Genomic DNA, 27,928 nt, shown 5'->3' with positions numbered 1-27,928 from the left:
ACACTTGTATCAGCCGAAATTATGTACATGAAAAGATAAATTATGTCGGTACTGTTCAGTGGTGTTTTTAAACTTACAGGTCCCCAGTTCGAACGCTGACGTAAAAATAACAAATGGAATGAACGTGAAGCTGAACGTTGACCTCGATGTGAGAAGTATCTCCATAGAACCGACTGGTCGACTGGTGTGGGACAGACAGAGGGACAGTGTTGTCAGGACTCATTATATTTACATACAGGGTACAATGGAAATAGGATCAGAGGACTGCAAGTTCAACAAGAACGCTCAGATAATACTGAAAGGTATCATACTCATTATATAAGGTTAATGCTACTGAAGCGTTTCATGTGCAAAACAACAACTAAATATTTAACCAAGATACACTACTTGATACCTCAAGGTTTCCAACACGCATGATACCCAAACGCACGCTAAACGCTCTCCAAACGCTCCTATCGCGCGTTTAAACGAACACTTATATCGTGCGTTTAAACGAACGCAAAAGATGTGAAAACGCACGATAATATTATATTATTTAATATTTTTTTATAAGTGTAAAGTATTAGTTTTCTTTTATTTTTTAGTTTTCCTGACCTAAATATGTAAATTTTGTTAGCGCTGCAAAGTTTCCTTTCGGGACTATTTTACGGCGACGTGCTGCGTGACGTCACGTATGTTGTGCAGCTGTGATATATGTCATTTGAAAAAAAATGTGGTTAACTATATCGGTAGCATTTAAAATTTGTGAAATAATTTTGGTATTAATTCATTCTAATTGGATAAGTTACTGTATTTGTTGAATAGAAAATATTACCACAAATTAGGCATATACATGTATTTACTTCATAAACAGTAAACAAACAGACGGTTATTTGGGTCGTCAAATATTCCTATGCTGTTGCTTGTATGTCACGCGAGGACATAGAAATTAGCGATAATTTTCATTCTCACTCGACTGGCGTGAGATTGAAAATTATTGTATTGCAAGATCAAAGAAATTTTTAACAAAATAGCGATAAACGCGATGCACGAACGCTAAAATGGGAAACGTGAACGTTTCAAGGAGTGTATCTGTTTATAAGCTATTACTTTTTAATAAACATAACAAGCTGTAAAGGCTTGTAGGGCAGAAAATATTTCAACCCCCCCCCCCACCCCCATAAACAAGAGCATATAGGTGAGTACGGTGGGACAAGTTTTGTCCTTGTTATAGTGGAAAATAATGCACCTGATAGTAATGAGAATGCTTCACCGCTTACGAACTAGTATATTGTTCTAAATACGTCCCTGGCTACGACATCCGTCATGCGCAATCACACCAACATTGTCGCTGTATTGGCGGCATATGATAAACCGCTGAATGTGAAGGTTCCAAAAATGTCCCTATTACAATGGATATATTCATATCAGCAGCAACTACATGTTAAAAATTTTGTACAATTTCAAGTACAACTACATTTACTATATGTAAGCCTATCCATTTCACTTTTCTTTAATCTTTATAATGATATTTTATAGGAACAAGAGATGAGGTTGACCCTCAACTTGCTGGTTGTGGTCAGAAGTTTATTTGTGTTGCTTCTGGAGGAACTCTAGAACTTCATGGAAAGGACAAATTATCTTGGACCAAACTTGTCAATACTTTGAATCCCCTGAAACAGGGAGATGGCATATTTTACCAACACCAAGTAAGTACATGTATTGTACGGTCAGAATATATATTACTATCTAAAACACACTTGACACGTTTTGTACTAATGACTTATTATTCTTATACATTTATGATGTCCTTAAAAGGCTTTGAGACCACAAGAATGGATGATTTTCGATTTCCATATGAGTAGGATGCGCTAAAATGGGTGTGGTTTGTGTCTGTATGAATTACCTTCTACAAATTCTATAATCGTGCAAGCAATAATGGGTATCATTCAGATACGGATTAGCTATTCTAATTTGACGTGCTTCAAAGCTCTTAAGACCACAGCTATGGTAAAAAAGACATTAACACATGACCAACATTTCGTGCAACACATATGCTGCATCTATTCAAAAATGTGAAGAATTTAGTCTTATTAGAATCGGAATGAATCATAAAACACCATGATTTATTTCTTAACCAATAAACACATTTTCATTCATTCCGAAGTGATGGAACATCAAATTTGATATTCATATTGAGTAAAACAGGAACTGTTTCTTTGCTAAATTGCTTTTAAGAAATAAATCACGGAAACTCCATTTTAACATCGTTCCACAACGGGCTAGCAATTTTAGTCGATCTTTATCACCTCGGTATAGCTCTGGGTAAAATAAATCGACATAAATGGTCAACTCGTGGTAAAACAATGATAATTTAAAATGGAGCCTCCGTGATTTATAATTTCTGAAAGTGCTGTAGACGCAAAAGGTTCAATTTTTATTAATTTTTACAGAAATCGACCGCGGTTAAAAAAGATTGGGTCCAAGGACTACGGGTATACGAATTTGACTCAACATCAAAAAAAGTTGTACAAGAGAAAGAATTCTATCTCTCCGGGGGCCATGCATATTGGACCAACCAACATTTGCCACAATTTGGACCTTTTATTGACAGTAAGTATTACATGTAGAAGCCGTGTCTTCCTTTTAAGATGTGTACTGAGACTATTAGATTCAAAAGTTTCAAATGTTTAATAAAACATAAGTACACACTTGCTGGTCCAGTATGACAGGTTTTAATCATTCGTCAAGCTCAATGCTCCAAATAGCGTTTGACGCCCGAAATTCACTCAAAACGTTGCAGAAAGCCACCCCCCTCCCCCCCAACGCAGCCCAATCGGATTATTAAAAAGAAACTCACGACATATGGTGGTTTTTAATCCAAAATTGATACAGCCGTAGGGGAGTATTTTAGCAACAGCGTTTCAGATTACAGAAATTGCGCAAAGATGCTTTTTAGATTTTAGTGGAATTGGGGAACCAACGTACGGAAATAGTATTGTGAATAACCTAGAATATATCCAAAACAAAACTCGGCATATTTTATTCTCGGTACACCCACAACATTGACTTAAAAAAGACTGGTTAAATGGTATGCTTGTTTTTAATATAGCACCCTGTATGCCATACATATTGGCCAACAATTGTTTGCGATACATGGATACAAAGGTACTATAATAATAATATGTATTTGCTAAAAGAAACAAAAGTGTCAAAGGCTACAAAGAATAAGACATATTCAGACATATAAATAGAGACACAATATAAAAATATAAATGATACAATATTAAACAGGTCAAATAATATTTCAGAAAGAAAAAAATAAAACAAACACGATTTCATGATTTTACAGGCATTACGGACGGAAATGTTATTGCTGTTGCCCTTTTACGTCAGTTAGTTGGAACAGAAGATCTTTCGGAGGTTTACAACAAAATGGAATCGCTAGGTTCTAAACGCATCCGTGATGTCGGTACCGACAACGCTTATGCATTCATTGCCTTAAAAGGTATAGTAAAATTCATTTACATATTATGTTTGTGAAATTTTTAACATTTTAAGCATTTTGGATTGCACCTACAAACATGCATTTTTCAATTTATCTAAAATGGTAAATTTTCTTTTTTTTAACAAATAGACAACTAGAATCATACAGTAGTAACAGGCAAGCAGACCGGATTAAGTCGCCAAAAGTGTATGCCTCGGTCATGTACTTACTATCGATCTCACGCTTTTTCTTCAATTTTAATAGGTGATCCAGCATCTGTCATTGAAGATATTAACAACTCTGCAAATACAAAACGCATAGCAACCGTTTCCATGGATATCAAGTCATCCAATCAGAAGATTGTGGTAACTAGTCAGATTACAGTTGGTTCCTGGAGTCGCACTAAAGTTGATTTCGTGGTTTTTGATTGGGACAGGGCTTACCCGATTATAGATTTGGTTGACAATCCCCAAGGATGGGAGGAGGGTAATGATTTTCTTATATTTTTAAAAATATGGTCAGGGTCAAGTGTTATATATGTACATGTAATATAATTGCATCGTACTCCTGTTCAATCACTTGAACTTTTATGAACTGACTTAACGTATTTAACTACTTGATATATAAATCACACCTGGCATGTACATGAATGTTGCTGTTTAAAGCAGATTGCCCAAGCAATAACGCAATGAGAATTGACTTAATTTGTTGTGGTAAGTTGATGAGCTTGTTCAAAATACACTTCCGCGTGGTAGGCTTAGGTAGAACAAAAGAAGTTTCCTAGCGGAAGTGTATATTGACTATCCCACAGGTACAAATTTACCACACAATAATTTTGATCGCTATTAACCTTATTATAATAGCTAAATAAAATCCATGAACTCACGAAGTCACGAAGTTGTGAAAATGGTATTCGAATTCGGTCAATGCAAAATGTATTGACGCGAGAAAAATATATTGACCTCAGATTTGCTCCACGGTCTACTGATAAATTTCTGTATTTGATATTAGTCGCTACGAGTGAATAACTAGTTCTCGGTTTGATAAATCGTGTTATCATACACTTATTATAAATAAAGACAAACTTTTACCCCACGATAGAAAATGCCCCTTTCCGGAATTTATCGCATTCCTCTTCGTCATTGATTGGAAGCTTTATCAAACCCTTTTCCGGTAATTCCCGGAAAATTAAAAATTGTTTTCCAACGTGCTCCCTAATGAATATCCACACCGGGTCGATAAAGATGTACTTCCAGAACTTATTGAACGCCTCTTTAATTGTCATTGATCGATACCTTCCGGTCATTTCAGAAATTTTCAAAATAGTTTACAAACATGTACACAATAAACTTTAAGGCAGTTCTCGTTCAAGTTTTCTTAGATACGTGTATTTGACTTTACTTTTTATAAGCAACTCGGCAGGTATTTCTAAAAAAAAAGTACGCTCATCCTACCGGTGCACCTGATCCATGCTCCCAGTTTTTAGTAGATTTCGAGTTGCTTATTTTCTTAAGTTACTTTGTTTTTATTATTTTATAATTTTTACATTCTTTGTCGTGTTTGTCTGTTTTCCATGTCTGGTCTTTGTCCCTGGAATACATTGATTTGATTTCCGCTAGAATCTTGGTTCCTTTGGTTACTCTATCACATATTATGCGTTGTAGCCCACGTTCATGTATAATCATCATCTCTCGAGCCTCACGGCTCTTCGGCTGATAAAGCATATGAAATGGAAAATGCTATGTAATAATCTATATTTATCATACTTATAATTAAAGACAAAATTGAGTCCCTCGATAAATCTTAAAACGCAAGTGGTTTTCCCAAGAAAAGCACTTCGAGAATTTAGCGCCTGTTCGTCATTGATCGGAAGCTTTATAAACTGACTGACATGTACTTACTGACATGTACTCACTGACATATACATACTGACATGTACTTACTGACATATACATACTGACATGTACTTACTGACATATACATAATGACATGTACTCACTGACATGTACTCACCGACATATACATACTGACATGTATTTACTGACATATACATACTGACATGTACTCACTGACAAATACATTACTGTCATGTACTCGTCGGCATGCACTGACTAGCATTTACTTAGAACAGAAGCCCATATTTACTTATGTAATTGCTTAAAGCAAACAGTACTGGAAAAAAATAAAACCGACAGTAATTTTCAATTACAAACATGAAACTTTTGTTACGTATTGTTTGAAGTGACAGCTTCATTTGAGTTTAGTGGCGTTGATTTCTTCCGACATGGTAATGAAACATATTTTGTAATTTATAAACCTACAGAATAGTTTGTATAAATGTGTGCTTTACATAAGTACAACGAATACACTCTGTACATATTTATGAACGTACACCCAGTATACTGAATTAGACTATCTAATGGTTAAAGTTAAGTATCATAAAAATTCTGAGATAAGTATAATATATTTGGTTCAACAGAAATACGATTCATTATGAAAAATACTTGCTATCCCTGTATATATTCTCGGTAGGTGACAGACTTCTGTTTACTTCTACTGACTTTGACATGGAGCAGGCTGAGATTGGAGTTGTAGAGAGCTGTAAAACTTGTGGTCAAAAACAGATCAGAGTAGATCGTAAGTATTGGGTCAGATTATATATGACGCTGGTTTTCCTATTGTAAAGTTTCCATTTTTTAAACTTTTTATTTTTAACATCATGCTCACCTAATTCGCCATTGTGTCACATAGCTCTTATCGATATTAATTTATTCTTGTAAACTTGTAAACTTTATTGATAACGCTCAGACACATAATATGTGTATCATGAGGTCAAACATATATACAAATCATATATGACTGAACGAACACACAAACAATGCACATACTAAAATAATTGACTGATTTTTTCTTATAAAAATAGCTAGATTTTTGTAAACTTAAATATGACAGTACGTAAGTAATTTTGTACATTTGTCCATTCTTGTTACTGTATATAATAGTTGGGAATAATTATGCTCCTGTTACTACATTATTATTGCTCTTAAATAAAATATGATATTCATCCCCTATTCTATTCGTACACAAAGTACACAATCTTTCTTGTCTTGGCATATTAAACCATCTTCCAGTTTCTATTGGGAGATGTAAATTTGACGTACGTAATTTAGTTATCCAAATTCTACTAGATTCTGGAAGTCTTATAAGATATTTTCAAGTGAAAATTCTAATTTAAATGAGCCAAAATTTGACCTCTAGAAGAATCATTTAAGTCACTAAACCACTTTTGTATAAATTGATCTTGTAAAATTTTAGTGACATGATTTATGTCAAACTGACCATCTTGACTTAAAAACACATATCTCATGCTTGTTTCATTAAATATACATTCGATTTGACTCATCCATCTAAAGCTCTCAGTTCCATTTCATTTCAGTTTATACAATGAAGAATACAACAAATTACTTAACTTATCTTTGTTATTGATAAGTCTATACCAAAATGACAACTTTCTTTTTTAACTCTCACTTCTAAAGGAAAACGCCCCAATTTTGCATAAACTATAAAATTGGGGGTCGAGCTTCGAACTTTCAAAATTCTTTTACAAGAACTAAGGTGCGTTCTTTCTATAATTTGTAAATTTTCATATCCCCAAATTTCAGAACTATAGAGTAAAAGAGGTTCAATCACAGCATCAAAATGTTTTAGTTGAAGATCAACAGGAATGTTCTGGTTTCTAATGTTTTAATAAATAACGCTCTTTGAGCTTGGTTAACAAGCTTTTGTTTGGCGTTTGAAAAATTGCCATTGTACTTAAAAAATAATCCTAGGTCAGAAAAGGTATCTATAATTTTTATATTTTCGTCATGTAATCTGAATTGAAAATTAATATTGCATTTCCGTTTACAAAATATCATAATTTTTGTCTTCTCTACATTAACTTTTAATTCCCAATAATTACAGTATTGTTGAAAATCCGTTCTGCATCCCATCAGGAGTTTCGGCTAATAGTACAGTATCATCGGCATACAAAATTACAAAATTTCTGAGTAAAATATGAAAATCACAGTCAGCTAGATCTTGCACCAAATGCAACGGAGAGCATCCACGATCTTCAAGAAATTCCTAAAGATCGTTTAGAAAAATTGGGAAAAGGAAGGGAGACAGGTTTTCACACTGTCTGACACCTGTCAAACAGGGAAAAAAATCTGATTGTTCACCATCATATTGAACACAGGATTTAATATTATCATACATGTTGTATATAACAGTGAAAATCTTTCCCTTAATTCCATTCCTCAGTAACTTCTTCCACAAGCCTGTTCTCCACACAGTGTCGAAAGTCTTGCGGAAGTCAATAAAGGCGTAGAATAACTTCTATCTGTTAGATGATAAATTGATACGAGGGAATTCAAAGTAAACAGGTTGTCTATTGTTGAATGTCCCTTTCTGAATCCAGCTTGCTTTTTCGATAATAAGTCAACCTCATTAGCAAAGCACGTTAGTCTAGTGTTTAGTATCGAGGTGAAATGTTTCCTAAACAACTTATCTACATGACTGCTCTGATGTTGTCTGGGTTCATGCTATCTCCCTTGTTTTTACACACAGGTCAAATTATACCCACGGTCCAACTGTCTGGTACAACACCCATATTCAAAACAAGGTTGAATAGTTTAACCAAAAACGCGATTTTTCATTCAAAAGCTTTGTCGTATAAACAGTTTTAACGTGTTTATATTTAATTTTAGCCTCGTGAAATGCATCCCGCTTAATACTGCATTCTTTAGTGAACCACGGTTTACAATCATCTTTTAAATTAGTCTTTAAATTGTGTGTACCAAATACAGATGTAACACTTTCATTATAGAATAAACATAAATCATTTACATTGGAATTTACCTGATCAAGAGTCACATGACTGTGTTCGACATTTATTAGTTTGTAATCAATATTTTGTAAAAGAAGAACATTCAAATTCAGTAATTACATCGAACATATAAGGCAAGTGTAACAAATAATCAACTAAACTGACATTTTTACAGATAGTTCGTCCTATACATTGGTCACTACATATATGGCCATTGGCCACAAAAAAGTTACACCTTTTACATAGTTCTAACAGTTTTAAGCCGTATATATTAACACTGTCAGCATTATTCACATGTTGATATATATTATCCATTACTCTGTGAGTTCTCTCTCTTGATAGTTTTAATTGTTGCGTTTTTTGTTTTTTTTTTGTGCATTTAATATTTTGTTAATTTCAAATTGTGTCATTGTTTTTATTATTCTTTCTTTTAAGTGATGCCTAAATATATGCATTGGGCAACAGTGGATAACAATATAGACATGCGTGGTGAAGTTGCCATGTTGACAAGAAAAATACAGATCAGAGCGGAAATTGAGAAAACTTGTCCACCTTCAAATGGCAATTGTAATGATTACGACTTTGATACATTTGGAGGTCATGTCAAGGTTAGGATGGTCAAGAATATTTAAACGACGTTACTGTGCAAGTCTTGGTTATTCTTACAATTCCAGCTCTTTTGCACTTAACTAGAATTTAAATTTTAAAAAAAAATATGACATCAAGTAGTTATAATATGGCTAGGAGAATGTGGAAACCTGCAACAAGAGTCATGTTTGTTGACAAAATGTCCTATCCTACCTATTTTAATTTTGATCAGACATAACAAGTCATAAATGTTTTTTTTGAAACATATACCGATTTGACGATTAATTAGACACTCCTGGCGTGACCATTTTCGTTTTCCATATTTCGTTTCCCGTTTCAGCCGTTTAGAAAACTCCTGTTTAATAAACACAATATCAAAATAACAATTCATCGTTAAATTATATCACATTAAAAGGCAAATCATTAATTACGTCAAAACCTAATAAATGGTAACCTGGTTATACATATTGAATTTGCAGTTTTTAAGAAACTTTAAAAATGTCCATGTAGAAGGCGTACAATTGGACAACATGGGACAAGCAACAAGTCTGGGTGAGTAGAACAAAATTACCAAGCTGATAAACTCGAAGCAAAAGGTATAGTCAAAAAGCAAAATTCCGAAAAACAAATGGCATTAGCAAGGGAAAATCCTGTACCGCAACGGTCCTAACATGGTTTAAGCATGGTAAGTTAAACCAGGTTTTATAGCGTGCTAAACCTCCCGTTTCCATTACGACTACATACCGTAGTTATTTCTGTTATATTACAATACAAACGAGCAGTACAATATTGTCACCGGTCAAAGTTTGTAAAATCAGAAGTAAAAAAAGTACAGAATATATGAAAATTAAAGGAACTAATTACAATTATACTACATTGTAAATACAATCATACTAATTACAATTATACTATGTACAATCATACTAATTACAATTATACTATGTACAATCATACTAATTACAATTATACTATGTACAATCATACCAATTACAATTATACTATATACAATTCGTTATGTACACATTTTACTGAATAAAGTCAATATAAGTTACGTACAGAAACGACTTAATACATTTAAATTTTTAAACTTGATAATCAAATCCCATATAATAGTTATAACTACGAATTTAACCTATGACTTTAGAATCACTGAGGGTCTGATTCAATGGACAACTCGGCACACAGACAAGTCATCCCACGTCAACTTTGGCAACGTATGATAAATGACATTGTACTTGTATCTATCGATAAATCCCATGTAGCTGATTATTTCGTCCTTTATTACAATTCAAGTGTCATATCTTTATATCCATTAAGCTCTCTCTAGCTTAACACTCGTTCTCTAAAACATTAAGATCATACAGCACGTTTTTGGTCTGATAGGCTGTCAATTTACGTTTAACTACACTGTATGAAATCAATTCATAGATCAATAGTAATACTGGAAAAAGTGCGGATATTATATAATACAATAAATGCACCAGCTTATAACCGAAATCCTAAGCATGAAATACCTTTCAAAATTCACCATATGGATGGTGCATTTTGTACGAAAACACTCCTAAGCTATCCCTGAAAGGCCCCAGCGACAAAAGTAATAAATCCATGGTAACAGAACGATGAAAATTTCTCATAAACTAAAACGTAATATAACGACAAAGACAAAGGTATGACCAACATCTCCTGACAAACCTGTAATGGTAGACCAACATCTCCTGACAAACCTGTAATGGTAGTTATCTTGTTTTATAAGGCCTTAGCCATCCCCCTTCAATGTGAGGTAAAACATTAACTTAAACAACTAAAACACAAACGCAAAAATAGATAAGAGCTAAATTTTATAATTGAAAATATACAGTCGTCTTGAATGCGTTTCTTTCATTTTCTTCTGTTTCATCATACATGTACCAACCATGGACATCCGTGTTTTTTTTTTAATTTTCTTTCTCCACTGTTCCTTTAGTTGTCCAAGAAATTAACCCGCCTTGGAAATAAATATAGCCCTGACTGTATTATTCAATGATTAGCATATTAGCTTTTCTAAGACAGGAAATGCAGTCATTTTTGGAACTTATGCAAAGCTGTCAGTTGCGTCATTTGATTTGCATTTATTTTGTTTACGTCACAGGTTATACATGTATATGTGCAACATATTACCACCATCCATGGACAACTGTTGTATTTCCGAATTTGTATATACTTTGAATCAGATGCGCTGAAATTAAAAGGAAAAATAGCTGGGACTACTCGTAAGGTAAAAATGAGAAGCACGAACGTTAAAGCCCATGGTGCTCACTTATGTAGGCAATGCCTGCTACATATTATCAGTTTTTAGTCATCTAGGCAACGCCATTCAAATATGTTTCCTTATAATGATTTTTTTAGGAAATTACCCTCTTCACTTTCACATGTGTCATGATACAGATGGACCTGAATATCCTAACCCACCGTATCTGAGAAAGAACACCATTAATCGCTCGTTTGCTAGATGTGTGACAATACATGGAAGCCACGGGGTCACGGTAGGTTTACTTTTACAATCTAAACGGAATAGGCCATGGATGAACATTCGTGGTAAAGCTGAAGACAGAACTTGGGATAAACTTGAGTACCTAATATTGTATATACCAGAGAGTCTGTTTGCACCTCCACAGCCTTTCTGAAGGTGTGTCGCATTTAATGCTCTAATTTGTAAGTGAAAGGTCAGCGTTAGGAATTTCACATTTAAGCAATGTCTATGAAGAAATTACCTCAATCACATGGTGCGTAGCAGGTTACTTCCATGTGTGTTCAAGGCATTGAGGCTATTTCAGATAGACCATAAAAAATATAATAGTAATTTCTTGTAATTTAATTCAATCAATTTTAAAATAATTCTAAAATGGTTACACTACTAAATTCGGTCTATAAGATGATGGATAAAGTTTTTATCCAATCAGAAAGCGTGTTACTTTTAAAATCAAATTATATATAGAAATATGCACAAGTATTGTTAAAATGTATGGAAATTTCAAACATCTATTTCTTGAAATAAATACTTAGAATAATGATAAACTCTTCTTCAGGTTCAGGATAACGTATGCATGGATACTTTGGGTCATTCTATTTTCCTTGAAGACGGGGGTGAAAAGAGAACAGTGGTGGATGGTAACCTTGTTGCACTAACAAGAAAAGGGAAACTCATTCCTTCAGACGAGTACGTTCAGATATGTAAAATTTTCTAACTTGTACCGCTTCCATTTGTTTAAAATTAGTTATTTTCTACGAAAATGTCTAATATGAGCAAAAAATAGCCTGGAATCCCCGTTTTGAAAATATATGGATCCGCACCTGCTGACACTCTACGTAGCAATACAACATTCTATATGTTTTAAGCATTCTGAATAACAAACCCCTTAGTTAGTGGCAAAAACAAAAATGGGAAAAGAGGTTGTCATTGGTTTCAACCCCCTTTTTAGTTAAAAAATGTTAATTTAATGCAAAATATGTGCAAACATGAGCAAATAATGGTCTAGATCCTACTTTTTTTCAAAGTCTATGGATCCGAACATGCAGTCGACTCTATATAACACTGTAACATCTGTATATTATAGGCAAGCTACATCATTTTGGATAACAAATCCCTTGACAACTCTGCGTAACAATGTAGCGGCTGGGTCAGAGGTGAGGTTACGGTAAACTTAATGTGTTATGTGAACTTAACACATAAAATCTAAAGCTTGAGGAAATAATTCATTTATAGTCAGCAAGTCTATGCTAACCATAATCTGCTTTTTAAAAGTAACATTCCATTTAAGAATCAGGCAATGGGTGGCACATCGTAATTCTCAATTTGGTCCTTTTTGCTTCAGATTTATTCAATACGTCTAGAAAACAAACGAAAAGCTATTTAAATTTATCCTGAAGCAACTGTGCGGTAGATTATTTTTTCTGCTTATACAAGGAAAAAGGGCGGGAAAATTTTACCCGCCGATTTTCCATATTGCATTTTATCTAAATTTGACCTATCAATATCTTAAAAAGGCAAACTATACAAACACTTTAATAATTGTTCCTGAAAGTTATAAGGTATAAATACTTGGATATTTCAATAAAATCTCTGTTTTTTCTTTATGTGCCACACGTTATACAAATTTTGCCCCATTTTTATACGGAGAAGTACTTAATTTGAAGTCTAAGAACAAAACATGTATACATGTACTGTATACTTTGATATGCCCGTCTTATGGTATAACATCGCCTGCCCTTCTTATGGTATACCACCGCCTGCCCGTCTAACGTTATACCACCGCCTGCTCTTCTTATGGTGCCCCATGCAGGCCCAGGTGTCAAAATAATATGCCTGCAGCAGCGCTTAGCTTGTCGTAAAAGGCGACTTAATAGTGCTCAGGAATCCAGCCGGGGGCTGGGCGCTTTGCCCACAGAGCAACTGGGTTGTGTGCTGCAGGTGGTGGAATGGGTTGCCCCTGGCGTGTTACATGCTGGGGTTGTCAGGTTATAATATGGAAAACCTGACCGCAAACCATAGTGGTGCACCGTGTTGGGAAAGATGCCACGTTCTTCGCACGTTAAAGAACCGTGCTGTGGTATTCGTTTGAAGTAGGAACCTAAATTGCCCGACCTTACCCATCCCTTTTTCCATTGTGAATCAAAATTTGTCGACCCTTTTATCCTTGTGTCCCATCCTTTTTTTCATTTCATTATCATTTCATGTTCATTTTATCATCCATTTCATGTTCATCATCTGAATATAGCTGAATTATTGCTGCTCGGACGTTAAACCCCAACAAACAAAACCTTCTTATGGTACACCACCGCCTGCCCTTCTTATGGCACAAATGTATACCACCGCCTGACCGTCTAACGTTATACCACCGCCTACCCTTCTTATGGTTAACCTCCGCCTGACCGTCTTGTGTTATAACACCGCCTGCCTTTCTTATGGTATACCACCGCCTGCCGTCTAACGTTATACCACCGCCTGCCCGTCTAACGTTATACCATCGCCTGCCCTTCTTACGGTACAAATGTATACCACCGCCTGACAGTCTTACGTTATAGCATTGCTTGCCCGTTTTATGATATACCACCGTCTGCCTTTCTTATGGTATGCACCGCCTGCCCGTCTAACGTTATACCACCGCCTGCCCTCCTTATGGTATACTACCGCCTGCCCTTCTTATGGTATACCACCGCCTGCCCGTCTAACGTTATACCACCGCCTGCTCTTCTTATGGTGCACCATGCAGGCCCAGGTGTCAAAATAATATGCCTGCAGCAGCGCTTAGCTTGTCGTAAAAGGCGACTTAATAGTGCTCAGGAACCCAGCCGGGGGCTGGGCGCTTTGCCCACAGAGCAACTGGGTTGTGTGCTGCAGGTGGTGGAATGGTTTGCCCCTGGCGTGTTACATGCTGGGGTTGTCAGGTTATAATATGGAAAACCTGACCGCAAACCATAGTGGTGCACCGTGTTGGGAAAGATGCCACGTTCTTCGCACGTTAAAGAACCCGGCTGTGGTATTCGTTTGAAGTAGGAACCTAAATTGCCCGACCTTACCCATCCCTTTTTCCATTGTGAATCAAAATTTGTCGACCCTTTTATCCTTGTGTCCCATCCTTTTTTTCATTTCATTATCATTTCATGTTCATTTTATCATCCATTTCATGTTCATCATCTGAATATAGCTGAAATATTGCTGCTCGGACGTTAAACCCCAACAAACAAAACCTTCTTATGGTACACCACCGCCTGCCCTTCTTATGGCACAAATGTATACCACCGCCTGACCGTCTAACGTTATACCACCGCCTACCCTTCTTATGGTTAACCTCCGCCTGACCGTCTTGTGTTATAACACCGCCTGCCTTTCTTATGGTATACCACCGCCTGCCGTCTAACGTTATACCACCGCCTGCCCGTCTAACGTTATACCACCGCCTGCCCTTCTTACGGTACAAATGTATACCACCGCCTGACAGTCTTACGTTATAGTATTGCTTGCCCGTTTTATGATATACCACCGTCTGCCTTTCTTATGGTATGCACCGCCTGTCCGCCTTACGTTATACCACCGTCAGTTCCGTTAGCGCGATAGTTAAATTATGCATTATGGAAACAATTCGTTAAAAAAATTTATACATTTGTATATATTTATATGTCAATTGAAGTCGAATCAAGTCAAGTAAACTTTATCTAAAGTCGAAAAATCAAACAAGAAAACATAAGCTTTTAAAATCGACTAAGTTAGAAGCCATTAGAAGATGGGGCGGGAATGGCATGTACTTTTGATCATTATCCGGATACGTGAAAATAAATCAGACATTTGTATAACCTGGTCAAGACAATACTCAAATTTAAGTTTTCTTGATGGTTTTCCAAGCCAATGACAATACATAGTCGGTAAAGAAATTTGAGCTTTTTTAACGAATAAAGCTACCATTGATGCAATACTATCTCAATTTTATCATTCTTTACATTGTACCATGCTAAACCTCCCCACTTCCATAACGGTTAATTATTTCCGGTATAGAACAATATGATTTAATACACCCCGAAGGGAGCGTAATGGTTGTTTTATCAACTTGGTTCTTCATACTTATGGCAAGAAAAAGCATCAATATCCTGTTTGTGCCTTCATTTCAGGAACTGACAAACAGCATCATGGCAGTTTCATTTGCCTATACTTGTATTTATGCGATTGAGAACTAAACCAGTCTCGGAAATTATTCGCTAGTTTCGATGATAAAAGACCCCTGCAGGGCCGGGTGTCAAAAGAATAGGCCTGCAGCAGCGCTAAGCTAGTTGTAAAAGGTGACTAAATAGTGCTCAGAACCCTAGCCGGGGGCTAGGACGCTCTGCCCACAGAGCAAATGGGTTGTGTGCCCCAGGTTGTAGAATGGGGTACCTCTTGCGTGTTACATGCTGGGGTTGTCAGGCTATAATACGGAAAAACCATAGTGGTGCACCGTTTTGGGAAAGATGCCACGTTCCTCGCACGTTAAAAAACCCTACTGTGGTAAAATACAAATCAAATCCAAGATAGGGTTGGCAGTAACAGTCTGCAGCATGGGCCCAGATATTTACGAAAATTATGTAATCAATATTACCCATAATTATTCGGTACTTACAAATTTCGAAACGATAACGAACCAAACCAAAACGAAACGAAAATAATCGATAAAAGAAAGAATTAAATAAAAGAAATATTTTATGACGCTGGACAATTTGTAAGTACCGTATGTTTACCAATGCCGGAAAATTCAAACCAAAGTCATTTTGGACCATGACAACCCAAAATTTCTTACGGATGCCAGACATTTCGGCCAATAAACATATCGGAGCATGACAATTAGTTTAACTCTTAAGGACAATTAAAAACATACATGTATAATATTTACAAAATTTACCATATTTGAAGGTAATAAGTATGAAATATCAAATCAGAGCTAACAAGAAATACATGTATCAAAGGTGTTTTTAATTAATGTTTCTTCGTGAGCGTTAAAAGGTCTCACCTTCATCATATTAAGACAATTTGTACTGTTAGAAAAGATGCCGTTGTTTTTATTTTATCTAGCTTGAACACAAATTGTTCCTATCACCTGATCAATAAACAAGGCCATGAACTTTAAACCACGCCCCTTTTAACCGACTACTGTTACCAATGATTGAATAATCATGTCAAAAAAAAAAAAAAAAAAAAAAAAAACGCGTGTGAACTTTGTGGGGAAGACAAGTCAAGTTCAATTTTGAAAATAATAAGATTTAAGTGGGAAAAAAAAGAAATAAGGTTGACATCATCTGTATTCTCTTTTTTTTAAACTGAATATTTCTCAATAAATATTTGGATATCGGATATTCAACTTTTTAGGCAGCTTATGAGACTTATTTTTTTACCTGTCTCTCGGGAAATGATGTTAAGTATAAAAAAAGTCAGAATACTTGCTACTAGCTCTGGAATACCTTAACTGAGAAATAGAAACACGCTTGTACAATTGAAATTTATAATTTTGAAATCAAATTCTTCTCGTTTGTCATATGGCTGCTGTACTGAGATGTATGTCAGTTACTACTGTTGTACTGTTGTCAAATTCGAGGTGTATGTCTCTTTGGTAGTCTCCTTGTTGGATAAATAAATGGAAGCTATTCTCCACATTTTGACTTATTAATGGAGTGATCATTGTCAATGTGTCAATTTGTGAATTAAAAATCATGCTTCTTTAATATCTTGTCTTTTATAAGATTTTGTGACGCGTAATTTTCTCTAAAGCGAATAAATATCGCGCAAATGTCACGAGCGGAATTCTCAATACACTGAATATCATGAATAAATGTATGTTTAACCAAGTTATGTAAAATCACGTTTTCATGAATATGTTTTTTATTCAAGCACACTGGAATCTGGATAATATTTCCTGATGAGCCGTCTGGACCATCTGCTGGACTGGGGTTCATGGCCTTAAATGAAGCTAAACATACAAAAGTAACAGAAGTCAGTAATAACTTGGCTCACTCAAATATGAGGGTAAGTCAATCAATAACTATGGTGATCTACAGGCTGCATCTATGTTAAGCAATATTACAAATCCGGACAGGTCTTCCTGTATCAAGCTACATCTGTCTCTGTCAGTTTTATACATTATTTATAGTCTACTTGAACGTGTAGCATGTAATATTAAACCGGAACCGGAACTTGAGGGGTTGTTTCAATGTCAGATAACTCTGATAATGCTCACTTTGCTTTCATTTTATAGAGAGCTGAACGACATACAGTAACAATATATGAAAGATAATAAGCAACTTTAATTACTAATATATTAATTTATCAAATTTTTATTTTGAACATCCCAACTCTGTTGTCAACTCCACAAGCTGTGAGTTTTTAAATGTTTTAACCATCTTTTGTTCTGTTATTGTTTTGGGGAAAATCTCAGCGTTAGTTATGAATGTTCCATTTGGCAGTAGTACATTGGGATCTTTTCTTCATCAGATTTTGGAACCCACAATAAATTACATGAACTTGACTTTTACTCTTTGTACCACTTGTATTTTAGTCTGGATTCTTTATGGACAATATGATAGATAAAGACCAAAAAATATCTGGTAGTAACAGGTACTACCCACGAACAATGCCCACAGATCCAAACAACCCACTTGCTGAGGATGATCCCCTATATATAGAGAAACTTACTTGTAAGTCAGCTATTTTCTACTTTGTAAAGTGGTAAGCCGGAAGGATCTAGGGATTAAAAAAGAGGGTTCCAGGCCAATAATTGTTGATTTTTGCCAAAACTTTGCGCGGAATTTACAATTTTTTCCAAGATTACGATCCCCAACGCCTCCTGGATCCGTCACTGGTAATCACACTGTGTGAAATTGTCTAACACTCCTGCTTATAAGCCCAGCTTAGGTTTATATTTCCTCGGACATCTAGTAACTCCGGGGATTACCAGTATTCCTTTTTCCGAAACAATCGGTATAGTTTCGCTTTTTACCTTTTGACCTTAAAGACGCTCTTCTATGGAAACGCAATTCACCTGATCGCAATTCTGTTTCCCGATTGGCCAAATACTGATAAGTTAGTGGCGTTCAAATAAACTGTATCGAAAATTGAAATTGCGTGCCATGTGTCATTTTCTTGAATGAAATGTAGAAAATAATAAAAAGAACGGATTTTTTTAATACTGCGTCACTATTTTTTTAAAGCTAGTATACTTGTTTGAATGTTGGGTTTCTTCTTCAAAACCCATGATGACCACACGTTTGAGGACCAGTCTAGCACTTAGCAATAAACCAAGACTTTCCATTCTCTACCACTAAATGTACTTGGAGGATTTTAGCAAATGGTTGCGGGATTCATACAAAAGTCATAACAGCCTTCCAAATTTACACAAAGTAAGAAATACGGGTACTTACAATTTCAAAAATGGTATCGTTGTATTTATTAAAATACGCATTCGAATGAACTGGGCTATAACCAATATATGGTTTTGTATGTACTTCCGTGTTGGTGTTTTTAAAACAGACTCGCCGATTGCGTATGTTTTTGTCTTCTTTCTCAATTTTATCCTTCTAAAATATAATGCATACACTTTCGGATTGTAGGTTGGAAAAATAGGGTCCAGAATGTTTGGGCAAGAGGTGGTCTTATCATATTTAAGAAGTTTTCGTAAGTATTGAGTTGGGTTTAGTCTATAAACACTAATGATCTGTAGAAGTCCATTTTCGTGTTTTGCTTAATTGTGGATTTCCACTTTAATTCAAGAGATAAATGTAAAACAAGCATTCGTCACCATACCATACGAAACTAAATGACTGCATTTTCGATATGTAATTATTTTATTTCTCATACTGTGTACATAATTATTTTATTTCTCATACTGTGTAAATATTACATTTTTTTCGCAGGCAATACATGTAACCTGACCGTTGTATTGAAATAAATTGCGATTACACTTTACGTCTACAAGTTTTATTTTGGCAACTGAATTCGTGCCTTTTGTTATTTCTGTTTTAGATCTTCTGATTCGGCTGTTGGTATGATCTTAGCACGGTGAGTACATAGCACTTACCTCTATATGCATTTACATTTTTTTTTATAACGTGAAAGAGTAATCAAGGAAACAAAGATTCTAGCGGAAATAAAGACTGTAATACAAAGACAAAAACCATACCGGGAAAACAGACACACACAACAAAATACATAAAAATAATCAAAACAATACTTAAAGAGCAAACAAATCGAATGAGCAACTCAGACTCCAATGAAAACTGGGAGCATGGATCATGTGTACCGGTAAGGTAAGCGTCCTCAGCTTTTCTAGAAACATCCGCCGAGCTACTCATAAAAAGTACAGTCCGGGGTATAGACGAAAAATACACTATTTTGGATATACTAGTACATTTCAATGAATACGAGTTATCGCCCTTTTTTTAAACTAATTTTGATTGATTTGCTGCTTGTATTCTCCATTAAATTTAAAAACTACGAAGTAAGTACTCTAACAAAATACGTATATTTAGGGGAACTCCCCAGGAACAGTTTGTTGAAGAGAGTGTATTTGTTGGTGAATCTAACAATATTGGGATGATAACAGAAGTGTATGACCGATCTACAAAACGGCTTCTAGGATATCCAAGGTCACTGGTGTTTCCATGGGACGAGTAAGTATAACAGAAAATTGCATGGATGATAGCTACATGTAGGTCCCATCCAAGGTCACTGGTGTTTCCGTGGGACAACTAAGTATAATAGAAAACCGCATGGATGATAGCTAGGCCCCATCGAAGGTCCCTGGTGCTTCCATGGGACGAGTAAGTACATGTTTAATAGAAAACCGCATGGATGATACCTAGGTCCCATCCAAGGTTACTGGTGTTTCCATGGGACAAGTAAATATAACAGAAAACCGTCAGCATGCTTGATAGGTCCCATCCAAGGTCACTGGTGTTTCCATGGGACGAGTAAGTATAACAAAAAGCCGTATGCATACTAGGTAGGTCCCACCCAAGGTCACCGGTGTTTTCATGCGACGAGTAAGTATAACAGAAAACCGCATAAATGCTAGGTTAAATGAATTATGAAATTATGGTGAAATTTATTCTTATCAAGTGACTCAGCATGTCCGTCTCAAACAAAGCAGGGCCTATTTTTCAAATGTACATGTATTCGTCAAGAATAAATATATCTGTCAATCAATCAATCAATCAATCAATGTCATATAGTCTTTTCTGGGCTTTTTGAAAGTTAATGTGTGTTTCCAATGGACAGAACAAGCAACGTTAACGCTCACTCATATCCATCATTGTAAGATTATTAACATCTCTATTTTCCCAGCAAAACCCCAATACAAGGATTCAGTTTTTATGATGGACCAATTTTCGTCAAGGATGTTTGGTTCGGCGGTTTCCAGGCAACAGAGAACTACACGAGCGGGGCACTAGGGTTCAGACGATTTAACAGGCATGGAAGTTCTCCTGTCAGCTCTACTATAAATGTGAAGTTTGGTTTTGATGATGTAAGAGTTATAAGTTTAGGTATATAATCCTGGCTTTCTCCTGCATGGAGAAGTAAGCAATGGTACATGTAATGCAATTTGCTAACAGTGTACTCATTTTAGCAGAAGTTAGTAAAGCGTCAGTATACAAACGTAGATCTCCGACTGAATTTTGGCGCGGATTTACTTTTTCATTTAAAACTACAATTAAAACAATCTGAACTAAAACGAATTTCAAAGACAGGAGCTATGTTATTTATAGCCAAGTAAACAGAAAGAAAGGTCTGAAATTTGCATTAATATGTTAGTGGCTGAAACAAAACTTAGTCTATGGCAATCACAATGTATGTTTACCTACCCTGATATGATCAAAATGTATGTAAAGTAACATGATGACATAAACTATCACTATATAGATAGACTTTGTTTGAAACAATCAAAATGTGAGTGTAGGTAAAGTTTTTTTTTTTAAAGCCACTGTGATGTGAGCAAATTTTCTCTGTAGTATTGTAGCGTAAGTAAAGTAACTATGAAGCAATCACTTTGTAAACATACCTAGAATGTCAAAGTAAGTTTACTTACTGTGACACAATCACAATGTAAGTAAACTTACTTTGACGCAATTACAATGCAAATATACTTAGTCTGAAGTAACCACAATGTTAGTAAACTACAAAATGTCGGTTAACGTACTCTGAGGTAACCACAATGTCGGTAAACTTACTCTCAAGCAAATACAATGTCAGTAAACTTACTCTAAAGTAACCACAATGTCAGTAAACTACACCATGTCGGTAAATTTACTCTGAAGTAAACACAATGTCAGGAAACTTACAGAACCTTCCACAATGTCAGTAAATATACTCTGAAGTAACCACAATGTCGGTAAACTTACTCTGAAGCAACCGCAATGCAAGTAAACTTACTTTAAGGAAGCCACAATGTTCGTAACTTACTCTGTAACAACTACGATATCAGTAAACTTACTCTAGATCAACCACTATGTAAATAAAGTGACGCAGGAACAATTCCTATGTAAACTTACTCTGAAAATAATCACAATGTAAGTAAACTTACTTAACTTTGGGGAAAAATCATTGAAATAGCGCTTTGTGTCTTAACAGTTTTGATAAATAGATTTACGCCTATTTAATACAGCCTGCTGAAGGTAACCGTGTATACGATGGAGATGCGACGGTCCATGGGTTTGACAACAAAAATGGGGACAGAAGCTCTACCTTCAGGGATGTTGACAAAACTGTGACCGGCCTACAACCAATTCAGCAGATCGTAAAACCTGGTCCTTTCTATACAACACATGAGTGTCTCTTTAGAACTAACTGGAACATGGCTATCTGTCCACATAGATACGGCAAGGTATGTAACTATCCAATGTTAAGTTCACTGTTACATTAGCCGGTATACATGACTATGTATACCCAAGCTACATAATTTCTTAATTGTACCCTTTCAAATAAATGGAAATTTTGTATTTTCAACTGACAATGGCGGAGCAAGTGATACAGTTTACATCCTTACTGATGTTTTACTTTAAAGTCAATGGATAAAGACGGATACATGAGTTTATAATAATTTATTCAAGGACGAATCACTGCTAAACGAATACACAAACATGGCCCATACATGAGCCAAGCCAAAAATGCACCGCATGAGAATCTTATGAAGTGTAACATATGGTTATTATATGCAACAAAGGGGATATGATTAATATATATTTCAGTTTACATATGCACATGTATAATCATTGTAGTTTTTCACCAAAAAAAATATGACAATGATATATGTGTAAGCAAGCCATATGACTTTCATGTATATTATCATAAAATGGCAACCATATGATTTATATGCTCAACATATGAATCGAGTAACATGTAATTATCATATGTAGCATTCACTTAAATTCCTATATTTATGCTTTTTTTACATGTTTGTGGAATGGAAGACAGAAAAAATAAATGCTTCTGAACTGTATTTCTAATTTTCTCCAGCTTGACGTGCAAATCGACAAAAGTTCACCTGACCGCAGTAAAACAGAAGCAATGATGTTACGAGATGACCTTCCAAATGACCCGGAAGTGTTTAACGACAATTTCATTGCCCAGTTCATGGCTGTACTGGGAGGAAGTTACAGCTATACACTTCACTGGACAAAACAAATTCCCACCAAATTCAGAGTTATAGGATTTGGTGTTGAAAAGTAAACATCACTAGTCTCAGTGGCGGATCCAGAGATGGGGTCGAGAAAAATGGGGTTCCAGGCTATTATCGATCAATTTGTTCTCTGGATTCGCCTCTGCAGGAGTTAGACAAAATTCATAGAATGAGTGCTTTTTTTTTTAAATTAATCAATATGAAGACTTTTGAACGAATAAGAAGAATTTGGGCTTTTTTTCGGATTTATCAGTTAGACTGGGGATTAAATTACTTATTGTAAAGTAAAAGAAAGTCAAAATATAATTTTCGGTCAACAACATTTTTTTTCACTTATTCAAGAAATCACACTGAAGCTATAGTGTATTTGCCATGCAAGATGCAGTCAATTGTATTTCATTTAAAATATGCAGTAGATTCACTTTCATAAAACTCGTTCTGAAACGTTTTGCGCATGAACATCGCCATTTTCAAAGAAACTGTTAATTTGGGTGTTCTTGAGGAAGTACACTATAAAACATTGATTGTTCAACAACCATCCTTGTAACATTAAAAAGAAGTTGATAAGCCCTATAGTCTTATTTTTACCGGTAATGATCAAAATGCAGCATGTTGACTGCAGTGAAACTTTTCTAATTCTTTTAATGAACATAAATTGTTTATTTTATAACGGATATATTATGAGTCACACGAAAAAAACTGTATGCAAGATATGTCGATCATATACCTTCATCGGTATACACCCTAAAGTTAACCTTGGTTACCTTGATTACTCTCTCATACACCCTAACGTTAACCTTGGTTCCCTTGATTACTCTCTCATACACCCTAAAGTTAACCTTGGTTCCCTTGATTACTCTCTCATACACCCTAAAGTTAACCTTGGTTCCCTTGATTACTCTCTCATACACCCTAAAGGTCACCTTGGTGTCCTTGATTACTCTCTCACACACCCTAACGTTAACCTTGGTTCCCTTGATTACTCTCTCATACACCCTAAAGTTAACATTGGTTCCCTTGATTACTCTCTCATACACCCTAAAGTTAACCTTGGTTCCCTTGATTACTATCTCATACACCCTACAGTTAACCTTGGTTCCCTTGATTACTCTCTCATACACCCTAAAGTTCACCTTGATGTCCTTGATTACTCTCTCATACACCATAAAGTTAACCTTGGTTCCCTTGATTACTCTCTTATACACCCTAAAGTTAACCTTGGTTTCCTTGATAACTCTCTCATACACCCTAAAGTTAAAATATATCCACAAAACAAGCCATCATTATAGAAACACTTACATAATACAACCAATCAACACATTGATAGGACAACTACTAAACAAATAAGGTCCAACTATACCACTAGACGTTAAATTAAATTAAGAAGTTCCATATTTCTATTTTCATTTGAAGAGATAAGCATGTGAGATTCGGGATGTGTGTTCCACCAGATGGCACATTCGATCTCGCGATGATGTACCCGATAAGGCGTATGACACTGTCTGCCTGGACAGAAGTATTTTCTATTGAGGAACTGGACAGCGATACTGTAGGAGATAGATATTTCCATGATAAAACAGCCAAGTAAGTCACACGGACTTCTTAAGCACGGATACAGTGGTCCAATTTATCCATATTTATGTTCTCTATAATACAGAATAGATAATACAACGAGTTGACTTTAAATTAGCAAAGTTGGTTGTGGTTGATTTTACATTACACATTTCGGAAGAGTTTTTAAATTACTTTGATGCTGTTTCTATACCCAAGTAGATACGCTAATCAAATATCTGATCAGTGCGAACAACTTTCAACTATGATGTTTCGTAAATCAACACAGTTTGTTACATGTACTGCATTTATGAAGTTGAGTCTCTATTTTATAGCATGGTATTTGTAAAATTTATGAGTTACTCAGTCCGTTCAGATGACTCAACAGAAAGCTGTGGTGGCACGTGTCCGGGGGTTTGGGTAACCATACTGTCAGGTGACCGCAGTAATGGCGACTGTAGGGATGCAGCGTATGTCAATCCCGGTAAATACAAGCAACCGGCTACGGTGAGTTACATGTATTATATGCATTTTAAGCAATTAATGTCCTCCTTTCATTGAAGAATCTGGTTAATTATCCTGATGTAAAGCCCCCTTAACACACACTTAAGAATAATACCACATGACCGTGTTTTATCTAATAATAAAAATAGCTTAATCATATCTGATATGAAAAAGAATGTAATGTATTGACTCTCTTAAATGTTTGTTTTTGTCTAATTATACTGCAGTCTTACTCATTTAATTTGATTAACATTTCCTTTTATCGGTACTGTCTTTGCTTTATTTCCTTCTTGTTTTAAATCCTTTAAAGCATTTTCTTCCGAAAAATACATTTTGTGTGTTACTTATTTACAGTCCTTCAATCCATTGACTTTAAATCCGAACTTAAACATATATAAACACCCAGTTACTTTTTCATTGTTAGATTCAGAATTTCTACAGACAATAATGAAGTTTAAACTACTTGTTGCATATCATTTAAAAAAAAGAAGACGACTAATTGTACATTTTCTTTTCATACTTCATTATCGTTTGTTGTTTCAGCAAAAATCTAGTACTGATACTAGTGTATTAAAAGGTACAGCAGCTAAACCGCCGTCGAATTGGGGCGCAGGGTCACAACTTCCGTTTACCTCAAGGCAAGTCGTCGATGGTGGATGGTCGGACTGGACTGGTTATGACGCATGCTCAGTAACTTGTGGAGGTAGATATTTAAATGAAAACAAACCAAAAGCCAAAATAATTTTACAAAAAATCATTTTTAAAAACCGCATAGATCAAACGCAACATTAATACTTTCAAGTATTAGATTTAAATCGTAACAATACATGCACATGTATATACCAGAAGATGATTCTGAAGTAGTACAATTGTTTTAGGTGGCTCACAGGCAAAATATAGATATTGTAACAATCCATCTCCAGCCAATGGAGGCACTGACTGTACAGGCGTCACTATGGAAACAATCTCATGCAATGGACAAGCTTGTCGTAAGTACAGCGTAAAACATGCAGCCACCGTCACCCGTGATTACACGGTTCATTATTCCTCAAGATGCACGAATCATCGTGAGAATATGCTATTCTAAGTTTGGGTCGAAAGTAATGTTTTGGGAGTAGTTTAACCCACTTTCAATTGAAATTTGGAAACTATCCTAAAAGCAGTCCTTGTAGTTGGAGACCGGTAAACAGCAAAGAGTACAGTTAATATCTTCGGTCAATTATCTAATCTAACAATACACAGAAATAAAATTATTTTGATAAGAAATAATTATCCAATTCAAAGTCTTGATATAAAAAAATCATAATTTTTATATCACTTTGAATATAAAAATACATATTTTTGTATTAGCATAACGATGTGGATTATAGAGTAGGCAGCATTGTTTCGTAGAATTAAGTTTTAAACATAAAGACTGCATTTGGATTGAGTCTACTACAATCTACTTATACAACCACGGAAAATGAACGCAACAAATAACACCTGCATACTTTTTCTTCTCAGCCGTTGGTGGTGCTTTTAGTAACTGGTCATCGTGGACAGTTTGTAAGACTTCTGGTAATAATTGTCAGGGTTATAAGGAACGTAGTAGAACATGTTCGAACCCACTTCCGGCCAATAATGGTAAACATTGTACAGGATCTAAGATGGAGCAGGAGGCGTGCGATGTCTGTCCATAAAGTGCTGGATATATCTTAATAAAGTATACAATACAATGGTGTGATTCCTTATATTTCATCTATTACATGTATGTAGATAGCATTTATTTTTTTATTGTTCCCGGTGTTGTAAAATTCGATAATTCTGTCTGAAATCATCATAGAATGTTCAAATCTCCTCATTTGTCCAATTAATTACACGGAAAAACTACTCGGGTGATTGTCATTAATATGACGAGAATGAATATGGTGAATATGTAAAGGAGACAACAACCCACCGGGATGAAAATTGTCAGCTCAAGATGACGCATGGGATTTCAATGAACGACGAGGAAACCCTCACACCACAATGCAGGCTGTAGCTGGCCACTAAACAACATTATTCACAGTAACATCGAAATAGTTTCTCTGATAGACTCCAGGAACATTAAAGAAAACTAAAACTGAAAAGGAAACAATACTACATGCAGAGGACAGAAATTCCAGACTTTAGAAAGGCGCTGAAATGGGGCGGGATTAGAAGTCTTTATCGTGATCACAGCCCTCCCTTTTTAGCTCACCTGGTCCAAGGCCATGTGAGCTATTGCCATCATTTGGCGTCCGTCGTTGTCGTCATCGTCAACAATTTTTCAAAACTCTTCTTCTCTGACACTACTAGACCAATTGGAACCAAACTTGGTATGAATGTTTCCTGGGGTATCATGCATAGAAGTGTTGTGGAGATTTTTGATCTGTCGGAAAACATGACCGCCTTTAGTAAAATATTAAAAATAGAACATAGGGGTCTTGACGGTAGTTTTTCGCATATGTCTCCAAAACCGTTAGGTTTAGTCAAATTATGACACATAGTAAAAGTGCTCAGCATGATGAGATCTACTGTATTGGTGGTCAAATTTTCATTTTAATCTGTTAAGCCATTTTGGAGTTTTTGCCCTTTTCGACATTTTTTTTTTGGCTTTTTTAACGTTATTTCTTTCAAAAATCATCTCATCCGACACTACTTGACCAATTGGAACCAAACTTGGTATTAATGTTTCTTGAGGTATCCTACATAGAAGTGTCGTGGGGATTTTTGATCTGTCGAAAAACATGGCCGCCCTTACTAAACATAGAACATAGGGGTCTG

General features: G+C 35.5%; 1 protein-coding gene across 1 annotated transcript; it reads left to right on the top strand.

Moving 5' to 3' along the window:
* The first annotated feature begins 103 nt into the window (after positions 1-103).
* On the top strand, positions 104-26,849 carry LOC148599011 (cell surface hyaluronidase-like). The gene is made up of 24 exons (XM_088560913.1): positions 104-302; positions 1,519-1,688; positions 2,433-2,592; positions 3,332-3,487; positions 3,731-3,952; positions 5,999-6,103; positions 8,769-8,941; positions 9,401-9,473; positions 11,307-11,443; positions 11,987-12,117; positions 12,515-12,584; positions 17,311-17,445; positions 17,975-18,113; positions 19,026-19,089; positions 19,438-19,473; positions 19,944-20,084; positions 20,758-20,938; positions 22,076-22,294; positions 22,927-23,135; positions 24,503-24,673; positions 24,976-25,147; positions 25,688-25,847; positions 26,023-26,133; positions 26,648-26,849. The coding sequence occupies exons 1-24, from the start codon at positions 119-121 to the stop codon at positions 26,821-26,823; spliced, it is 3,495 nt and encodes a 1,164-aa protein (XP_088417039.1). The 5' UTR covers positions 104-118; the 3' UTR covers positions 26,824-26,849.
* Positions 26,850-27,928: the final 1,079 nt, after the last annotated feature.

The sequence above is a fragment of the Perna viridis genome, chromosome 14 (assembly GCF_037379345.1).
Source record: "Perna viridis isolate PV_CMFRI_1.1 ecotype Kerala chromosome 14, ASM3737934v1, whole genome shotgun sequence".
NCBI classification, from domain to species: domain Eukaryota; kingdom Metazoa; phylum Mollusca; class Bivalvia; order Mytilida; family Mytilidae; genus Perna; species Perna viridis.
This window is presented reverse-complemented; position numbering and strand designations above follow the sequence as displayed.